This window comes from Acomys minous, assembly GCF_964271855.1.
Source record: "Acomys minous genome assembly, chromosome: 16".
Taxonomy (NCBI): domain Eukaryota; kingdom Metazoa; phylum Chordata; class Mammalia; order Rodentia; family Muridae; genus Acomys; species Acomys minous.
The window spans coordinates 86,464,372-86,474,778 of record NC_140498.1 but is presented as its reverse complement, the minus strand read 5'-3'; the positions used below and the strand labels follow the sequence as shown (position 1 = coordinate 86,474,778).

Genomic DNA, 10,407 nt, shown 5'->3' with positions numbered 1-10,407 from the left:
AGCCGCCGCCATTTTGGAACCTTCCCCGAGGCTCGCCCGTGCTCTCGGGAGTGCTGTCAGCTGGGCTACGGTCTCGCCGCGCAGGATGAGTGTGATAGACCATGTGCGGGACATGGCGGCCGCGGGGCTGCACTCCAACGTGCGGCTCCTCAGCAGCTTGCTGCTGACCATGAGTAATAACAACCCGTGAGTGGCGGCGGGGAGCGGCGGTCTGGGAGCCGGGGCTGAGGTGGTGGAGGAACCGTGCGGTTCCCACCCACCCCGAGGCTGCGCGGGCGGCGAGGGCCTCTTCCGGCGGAGGTGGCCTCGGAGGACGGGCTCGTTCCGCGACAACTCAGTCCTATTGCTGCCTCCCCGAGATCCAGTCCCCTCGAGTGTCAGCCGTGGACGTTCCCCCGCCGGCGCAGGGAGGGGACCCCCCCACTTTTATCACCCTGGCCAACGCTCGAAGCCGAGAGCACCCTTGGCCGGAATAGTGGCGCCTTTTGTTTTGTTTTGTTTTTGTTTTTGTTTTGAGACAGGGTTTCTCTGTGTATCCCTGGCTGTCCTGGACTCACTTTGTAGACCAGGCTGGCCTCGAACTCACAGTGATCCGCCCGCCTCTGCCTCCCGAGTGCTGGGATTAAAGGCGTGCGCCACCAGCACCCGGCCCTCGCAGCCTTTTGTAAAGCCCGACCCGGCAAACGAGCAGTGACTCATTTGCTTTCGTTTATAAACAGGGTCTCACATAGCCCAGGCTAGGCTGTCTAGCACAGGATGCTCTTGAACTTCCCCCTCTCTCTCCTGCCTCCGCCTCCCGGAAGCTGGGGTTGCAGGTGTTTTGCACCACCATGCTGTGTGTACATGTGGTTCTGGGGATCGAACCCGGGACTTGATGGGTTCTAGGGAAGCTCTACCCACTGAATGACATTTTCTAGCCCGGTTTATTGGGGTCTCAGATGTTCTAGCTTTGAGTGCCTGCTGGACTCTGCTTAAAAATTTCCCCATCATGCTCACTGTTGGTCGTGGCTCCCAACCTGTACCTTCCTGTCTGCGAATTCTCACCGTGCCCGAGCTCTCATTACGGGCCGCCCTCCCTGATGGTCTTTTAAGCACAGGCTGGGTCTCAACTCCAAGCATTGGCACCTGCGGCTCCTGCTTAGTGCCTTCACTTTAGAACTGCCTTCTGGTTCAGTTTTTGGCTCAGAAGTCGCTTCATTTTTTATTTTGTTTTTTCTATACAGAGTTTCTCTATGTAACAGCTCTAGCCATCCTGGAGCTAGCATTGTAGTCCAGGCTGGCCTTGAACTCACGGAGATTGGCCTGCCTCTGCCTCCCAATTGCTGGGGTTAAAGATGTGCTCTGGCACCACTAGGCTTCTTTGTTTTTGTTTTGTTTTGCTTTTTCTGTAACAGGGTTTCTCTGTGTAGCCTTGTCTGTCCTGGACTCACTTTGTAGACCAGACTGGCCTCGAACTCACAGTGAGCCACCTGCCTCTGCCTCCCCAGAAGTCACTTCTTTAAACAGACCTCCTGCCACCAGAATTTTCCCATTTTGATTTTTCTGCTTTGCTCCTGCCCTCAGTTGAAAAAGTCCAGTTTCCATGTTTGAGAATCACTCTCGAACTTACTGAAAGTGCTAAGGAAGTTTATATACCACAGGGAGGTCCAGCAGGTGGGCCAAGGTCATGCTCTAAAGCACATAAAGGAGCTAGGGTGTTTGAATTCTGCTCTCGGATGGGCATAGTTTCTGTTGTAATCCACCAAATGACCTTGCAGTGGGGTCTTGTACTTTCTGCCCACATTTGCATTGGCTGAGGCTGGTGTAGGCAGTCAACAGCCAAAGGCCTGTGAGGGGCTCTAATGTAATCCTGTCACCGTCCCCCATTTCCTCTTCAGTAAGGTGCTTTGGATAGTCAACATGCGTCAGTTCTTCGCCATCTTAGTGTGACATGAGGAATGCTGATCTCTGTCAGCCTTCTGTGTTGATTCTGGGGCCATTTCACCAGGGTCTGAATGATTTGTCATAGCAAATCTGTTGAGGATTAAGTGCCATAATCGTTACTCTTATAGTACTGTTTGACTGCTGTAGAGCTTGCTTCTCTAGTCATATGGCCAACCCGTGCCTCTTCACGGTAGGTTAGATTGGCAGCGTCTTAGCTATAGGAAGCATTTAGGTCCTGACCTTTATCCTTTCCATTTTCATATCTGTTGAATAGACAATGCATACACTGTTACAAACAAAACAGGACTGGTGAGGTAGTTCGATGATAGATTGCTTACCTAGAATGTTTGAGGCCATAGCTTTCCTCTTTAGCACTACCCAAAATAAATCTAAAATAGGGCAAGTTGGTAAGCATTGTATATAAAGTTATATAGGGAACTTAAGGAATGAAAGGTGCAGTTGGGGGCTGGAGAGATGGCTCAGCGGTTAAGAGCACTGTCTATTCTTCCAGAGGTCCTGAGTTCAATCCCCAGCAACCACATGGTGGCTCACAACCATCTATACTAGAATCTGATGCCATCTTCTGGTGTACAGGCATACATGTAAGCAGAAGGCTGTATATGTTATAAAGAAATAAATCTTCAGGGGGGGATTGTTTGTTTTGTTTTGTTTTTGTTTTTAAAGGCTCAGTTGGAGTGGTTTGTGACAGCTTTCCTGAGGCTAGAGATGTAGCTCAGTCATGGAGAACCTACCTAGCATGTATAAGAAGACCCAGGCTTGGGTTCCTGGCACCACCAAAAGCAAAACAGGAAACTCTTGCAAGGTCTAATTGCATGTGTACACTGAAAACTAAGCATGGGATACCTACAAGTGGTCAGATACTTGCCTAGTAATGTCTCTGGAGGATACATGAACTTAATTGTTTTCTCTGCAGAAGGAAGGTGGTTGGGTAAGGTTCAACACTGAGGAAGCAGCCCTTGTGTTTACCCCTTCTCTGCAGTTTGAATGTTTTTTGTTTTATTTTTTAATGTTTTTTCCTATGTATTTTCTCTGTGTAGCCCTAGCTGTCCTGGAACTCTCCTTAAACTAGGCTAGCTTTGAACTCAGAGGTCCACCTTCCTCTACCTCCAGAGTGTTGGGATTAGAGGCATGCACTACTATACCCAGCTTTGTTTTGCTTTTTGAGACAGGGCCTTGGTAAAGCTGAGGCTGATCTTGAACTCTTTTTTTATTTATTTATTTATTTATTTATTTATTTATTTATTTATTTATCCATCCAGACAGGGTTTCTGTGTATAGCCTTGGCTGTCCTGGACTCCCTTTGTAAACCAGGTTGGCCTTGAATTTAGAGAGATCCACTTACCTTTGCCTCCCGAGTGCTAGGATTAAAGGTGTGTGCCATCACTGCCCGACCTTGGTCTTGAACTCTTGATCCTCTGTGTCTAAGATCATAGACATGCGCTCTATCATACTTGATATTTTATTTTATTTTTTTTTTTTTGGTTTTTCGAGACAAGGTTTCTCTGTGTAGCCTTGGCTGTCCTGGACTCACTTTGTAGACCAGGCTGGCCTCAAACTCACAGCGATCCGCCTGCCTCTGCCTTCCAAGTGCTGGAATTACAGGCGTGTGCCACCACACCCGGCTAAAATTGTTTTTATTTTTGTGGTATGTGCATATACATGTTCACAGACATATAAGTACACATAAATAATAAAATTTTATTTATTTTAAACGTTTTAATTTAATTTATGTGCATTGGTGTGAGGGTGTCAGATCTTAGAGTTACAATACAGACAGTTGTGAGCTGCCATGTGGGTGATGGGAACTGAACTTGGGTCCTTTGGAAGAGCAGGCAGTGCTCTTAACCACTGAGCCATCTCTCCATCCCCATAAAATTTTATTTTTAAAAAGGTACTACTACATATTAGTGCCTGTCAAATGAAATCAGATTAGGGAATGACCACTAACAGACTTGGAATTTCTCTGGTTTTTATGTTTATGCGCCTGCACATTTGTATGTGTACCATGTGACTACCTGATGCCTTTGGCGGCCAGAAGAGGGCATCAGATTCCTTGAAGGTCAGAGCTGGAGTTACTGTCGGTTGTGAATTGCCTGATGTGCGTGCTGGGATTTAGACTTCAGTCCTCTGCAAAAACCCACATGCTCTTAACTGCTGAGCCCCTTGAAACGCCCTTCTGAGACAGAGTATATAGCCCAGGCTGATTTTGGACTGATTACATAGCCAAGGATGGCCCTTTGAATGCCTAGTCCTCCTGCCTCTGCTTCCAAATGTTGGGACTACAGGAATATATGACCGTACCTGGCAGTGATACCTAGTTGTTTGATTTTTTAAAAAGTCCCTTTCCCTGTATTGTTTGTTTGAGACAGAATCTCTGTAGTGCTAACTGTCCTAGAACAGCTATGTAGACCAGGCTGGCCTTGAACTCACAGAGATCTACCTGCTTCTGCCCTCCCCCCCTTTTTTCCCCCTCAAGACAGGGTTTCTCTGTGTAGCCTTGGCTGTCCTGGACTCACTTTGTAGACCAGGCTGTCCTCGAACTCAAAGTGATCCTCCTGCTTCTGCCTCTTGAGTGCTGGGATTAAAGGCATGTGCCACCATGCCCAGCCTGCCTCCTAAGTCTTACTGAGTTAAAGGCCTGCACCATCATGTATGGCTTTTTTTTTTTTTAAAGATTTATTATTTATTATGTATACCGTGTTCTGCCTGCATATAATGTCTGCAGGCCAGAAGAGGGCACCAGATCACATTAGTTGTGAGCCATTATATGGGTGCTGGGAATTGAACTCAGGACCTTTGGAAGAGCAGTCAGTGCTCTTAACCTGTAAGCCATCTTGTGTACACCTCTAATCCCTGCACTTGGGAGACAGGCAGGCAGGTGGATATTTTGAGTTCAAGGCCAGTGTGGTCTACACAGTGAGTTCCAGGACAGCCAGAACTGTTACACAGAGAAACTCTGTCTTAAAAAACCAAAATAGGGGCTTAGAGGTTTAGAGCACTGGCTACTCTTCCAAAGGTCCTGAGTTCAATTCCCAGCAACTACATGGTGGCTCATAGCCATCTATAATGAGATCTGGTGCCCTCTTCTGGCAGGCAGGCCAACATGCAGGCAGAGCACTGTATACATAGTAAATAAATAAATCTTTTTAAAAAAATCAAAATAATAATTATTAATAATAATAAAGTAAAATTCCTGTTCATAGAATTCCTTGTCTCAGTCTGTTCTTGTCAGAGAAAAATGTATAAATCTCTCTTAATTTGGCAAGGAATAGGACTGGAGGTGTAAACATAAGAATGGTGACCAGGGTTGCAGACATATGAGTAGAATGCTTGCCTGGCATGGCAGAGGCCTTGGTTGGGTACCGCATGCAAGACAAAAAATAAAGCAGTGTCTTGGCATTTAACCTTGTTTATGAGGAGTAGTGAAAATGGTGTCTTCTTGAGGGTAGAGGTGAAGCTCTGTGATATAAGGCTTGCTTAGCATTTGTGGGGCCTTGGCCTCCATGTGAAGCACTGGGGGGAAAAGAGGACAGTTTGACACATGGACGTTTCCCCTGCATTGTCTTTGGACACCTGAGAGTCAAGGTAATAGTGCTTCTAGAGCTGTCAAGTGTGCTTTCTGCAAGTAAAATTATAAAGAGACTAGAGATGACTCCATACTTATGGTGGCGCACGCCTTTTAATCCCAGCACCCGGGAGGCAGAGGCAGGTGGATCGAGTTCGAGGCCAGCCTGGTCTATAAAGGGAGTCCAGGACAGCTAAGGCTAACCACTCCCCCCCACCTCCCCCCTAAAAAGAAAAAAGAATGCTTGTTCTTGCATTTACTCTTTTTTTTTTGAGACAGGGTTTCTTTCTGTAACAGCTCTGGCTGTCCTGGACTGTCTTTGTAGGACTGACTGGCCTTGAGCAGAAGTCCACCTGCCTCTGCCTCCCAGAGGTCTGGAATTACATGTTTACGCCATCACGCCTGGCTTCACTTTTTATGAAAAGAATTCAAAGTGATAAATTTTCTCCTTTTCAGAGTCTCTAGCCCTTTGGTAATAGTCAACTCGTAGTTGCTATCATTTGACACTGATTTGGTGTTAACCTAAGATAATATAGGCATATGTAAAACACTGCTAAATTAAGAGGTCTTACTGAGGCTGCATAGTGGTATGTTTTGTAGTCCATCACTTCCGAAGCAGAAGCAGGAAGACTGCTATTAATTCAAGGTTGACTGGGCTACAGAGTGAGACATTGTGTCAAAAAGCCAGAAAATGGCCATATAATGTAAGGCGCCAGCTACGACTGTGCCAGCCGCACCCAATAATGGCGCTGGTCTGTGTGTGGTTACCTGTAAACAATTGTCCGTGAGCATGTGGTCTCTTTTACCCCTCTGGTTAGGGGATTATGCTAATTGTAATTACGCTTGTGAAAGCTGTTGACCTATCTACATTTATATGTTAATTAGGCATTTTGCCTGAACCTGTGAGGTGCTGATGGTATTTAAGTTCAAGCTCTAGGGGGGTTCGGGGTCTTTCGCTTCAGCTTCAAGGGCGCTCCCAATAAAACGTGTTTGAGAAGGATGTGCGTGGCACTGGGGAGGCAGAGGCAGACAGATCACTGTGAGTTCAAGGCCAGCCTGGTCTACAAAGTGAGTCCAGGACAGCCAAGACTACACAGAGAAACCCTGTCTCAAAAAAAAAAAAAAAAAAAAAAAAGCCAGAAAATGGATGAAGGGCTTAAAAAGGGAAGGAAAACATGTTTTCTTCATGTGTTTATTTGCTTTGATTTATAGATATTATTTAGTGTCTGTAGTAAGAAAACACTACATTGTACTAAACCAAAATACAGTAAGATATAGTGTTCTGGATGTGCTGTCCATATTTACATGGTTTTCAAATGTTGTGCCTCTCATTTGGCCACTTGCACATAAGGTATATTAGCTTTTTTGTAAGCCAACATGATACAGAACTTTGTGCTAGATATTCTTTCTAATTTCTAAAATAAGTCATGTAGCATTTGTTCCCTTTGTGCTGTAGTGAGCTGTTTTCCCCGTCTCAGAAGTACCAGCTGTTGGTGTATCATGCAGACTCTCTGTTTCACGATAAGGAGTACCGCAACGCTGTGAGTAAGTACACCATGGCTTTACAGCAGAAGAAAGCCTTAAGTAAAACTTCAAAAGTGCGACCTTCAACTGGAAATTCTGCATCTACTCCACAGAGCCAGGTGATTGAGAGAACACATTCATTTATTCATTTATTTATTTTGGTTTTTCAGGACGCGATTTATCTGTGTAGCCTTGGCTGTCCTGGGACTTTCTGTAGACTAGGCAGACCTTGAACTCACTGACAACCACCTGCCTCTGCCTTCCTGACTGACTAAAGGCGTGTGCCACCACGCCAGGCTTGTTCTCGTTTCTTTAAGATTTATGTTCTATACGTCTACATCTGCATGCACACCAGAAGAGGGCGTCAGAGCCCAGTGTAGATGGTTGTGAGCCACCATGTGGTTACTGGGAATTGAACTCAGGACCTCTGAAGAATACTTAACCACTGAGCCATCTCTCCAGCCCCATGTTCTTATTTCTTGATTGCATATCTAGGAGCAGAATTGCTAGGTTATAAGATTACTCTGTTTAATATTTTGAAGAACTGTCACACTGTTGAAATCATATTTTGAAGAGATGTTTTTGTTACCTCCCAGTGTCTTCCATCTGAAATTGAAGTGAAATACAAAATGGCTGAGTGTTACACAATGCTGAAACTAGACAAAGATGCCATTGCTATACTTGATGGGATCCCTTCAAGACAAAGAACTCCCAAAGTAAGTTAAATTTCCCTCTTTCCCAGTTCTCCTCACTGTGCCCCATCCTCTGTGTTCTCCATGGTTCAGGAAGTCTGTGTGATCATTCTTCTCATGTTTTTTTTTAAATTTAAACATTTATTATTTATTATGTATACAGTGTTCTCCCTGCATGTGTGCCCGCAGGCCAGAAGATGGCACCAGATTTCATTATAGATGGTTATGAGCCACCACATGGTTGCTGGGAATTGAACTCAGGACCTCTGGAGGAAGAGCAGCCACTGTTCTTAACCTCTGAGCTATCTTTCCAGCCCTTCTCATGTTTCTTATTCTTCTACTTTCCCTGAGTAGTGGAGCTGGGATCCAAACAGATCAATGGCTGACTTCAGCCAGCTGTAGTGACAGTAGACAGTAATCTGAGCACGTGGCAAACAGAAACAGAAAACCAGGCGGTCAAGGCTGTCTCAAAACAGACAAACACCAGAAGAAATGTTTGGTTTGGTCTTGTGGTACTGGAGATCCAACCCCAGGTCTCAGGCATGCTCAGCAATCACTCTGTCACTAAGCTGCAGTCTCAACTCTTTTTCCTTTCCTTTAAAATTTTAATTTGGAGACAGTGTCACTAACTTAAGCAGGCTGTCCTTCAGCTGTGTGACCTAGACTAGCTTGGACTTTGACTCTTCCTGCCCCAGCCTACTTAGTCGTTGGGATTACAGACTGCACCACCAGGCCCAGCTATTCCTTAGGCTTTCTTTTTCTTTTTAAAAAAACATTTGTGTGTCTGTGTGTGGTATGTGCATGTTAGTGCAGGTGCTTGCAGAGTCAAGAGGCGTTGGTCCATTGGAGCTAGACTTAAAGTCGGTTGTGAGCTTTCTGATGTTGGTATTGGGAATCAAACCTAAGCCCTCTAAAGAGCAGTGAATATTTGTGTAATAATATAAATGTGGGCTGGAGAGATGGCTCAGTGGTTAAGAGCACTGACTGCTCTTCTGAAGGTCCTGAGTTCAATTCCCAGCAACCACATGGTGGCTCACAATCATCTATAATATGATCTGATGCCCTCTTCTGGCCTGCAGGAGTACAAGCAGGCAGAGCATTGTATAAATAATATAATAATAAATTAAATAAATATTTTAAAAATATGTATAAATGCATATGTAAAAATATTTAATAAAATATTTTTTAAAAAGAGCACCTACTGCTCTTAACCACTGAGCCATCTCTTTAGCCCCTTAAAAATTTATTTAATGTTTTTTGAAAATTTTATTAATATTTTGCCTGCGTAGTTACTGTGTTTGTGCATGGTGCTGACAAAAATAACATGAGGGTGTTGAATACCCAGGAACTGGAGATACAGAGTTGCTGCCATATGGGTGCTAGGAACCAAACCTGGGTCCTCTGCAAGGGCAGCAAGTACTCTTACCTCTCTGAGCTGTATCTCTAGCCCTGTAAAGATTTATTTATTTTTAAATATATTTTATTAATTTATTCATATTACATCTCAATTGTTATCCCATCCCTTGTATCCTCCCATTCCTCCCTCTCTCCCATTTCCCCTTACTCCCTTCCCCTATGACTGTGACTGAGGGGGATTTCCTCCCCCTGTATATGCTCATAGGGTATCAATTCCCTTCTTGGTAGCCTGCTATCCTTCCTCTGAGTGCCACCAGGCCTCCCCATCCAGGGGACATGGTCAAATATGGGGCACCAGAGTTCATGTGAAAGTCAGTCCCTACTCTCCACTCAACTGTGGAGAGTGTCCTTATTTATTTTTTTAATTTATACAGTATTCTGCCTGCATGCCAGACGAGGGCACCAGATCTCACCATAGATGGTAGTGAGCTACCATGCAGTTGCTGGGAATTGAACTCAGAACCCCCAGAAGAGCAGACAGTGCTCTTAACCCTGAGCCATTTCTCCAGCCCAGGAATTTTATTTTATTTATTTTTTCCTGTCCTGGAACTCAGTATGTAGACAAGGCTGACCTCAAACTCAGAGATCTACCTGCCTGTGCCTCCCAAGTGCTGGGATTAAAGGTGTACATCACTACACCTGGCTATATTTGTTATTATTTTTAGAGGTGTTTGTGTGTGTGTGCGTGTGTGTGTGTGTGTGTGCGCGCGCGCGCTCGCGCACGCACGCACCTGCAGAGGCTAGGGGAGTCTGATATCCCTATATCTGGAATTATAGGCAGTTATAAGCCACCTGATGTTGGTGCTGGGAACTGAACTCAGGTCCTCTGGAAGAGTAGTGCATGTTCCTAATACTAAGCAGTCCCTCCTACCCCTCTTCGACATTCTTCCCATTGGGAATAATAATCTGAAGAGTACTGCAGATGCTAATTTTTTTTTAAAAGCTTCTTCCTTTTTTAAAGAAAATATTCAGTGGTATACTTATTTGTTAACAGGAATATTAATTGTGTTGATCTTTTCCTTTGTAAAATCAAAACTAAAAGATTCCCTTTGGGCTGGAGAAGTGGCTCAGTGGGTTGAGTGCTTGCTGTGAAAACCTGAGCACCTGTGTTTGGATCCTCTGCAGCAATGTAAAAAGCCCACTGTTGGAGCAGATGTCTGTAGCCGAGAGCTGGGGTGGCAAAAAGCTGGCCAACCAGTGTAGTCAGATTGCCAAGCTCCAATTTCAATGAGAAACCCCATCTCAAGTAGACACTCAACATTGACC

The 10,407-nt window shown here is 45.0% G+C and overlaps 1 protein-coding gene across 1 annotated transcript in view; it reads left to right on the top strand.

The window, feature by feature from the left end:
• Window positions 1–10,407, top strand: part of ANAPC7 (anaphase promoting complex subunit 7) — a 31,052-nt gene continuing 20,645 nt past the window's right edge. The window contains exons 1-3 of the mRNA XM_084762713.1: window positions 1–186; window positions 6,966–7,152; window positions 7,630–7,749. Of these exons, the coding sequence (XP_084618839.1) occupies window positions 86–186; window positions 6,966–7,152; window positions 7,630–7,749 (408 nt within the window). The 5' untranslated portion in view covers window positions 1–85. The remainder of the gene's footprint in view (window positions 187–6,965; window positions 7,153–7,629; window positions 7,750–10,407) is intronic.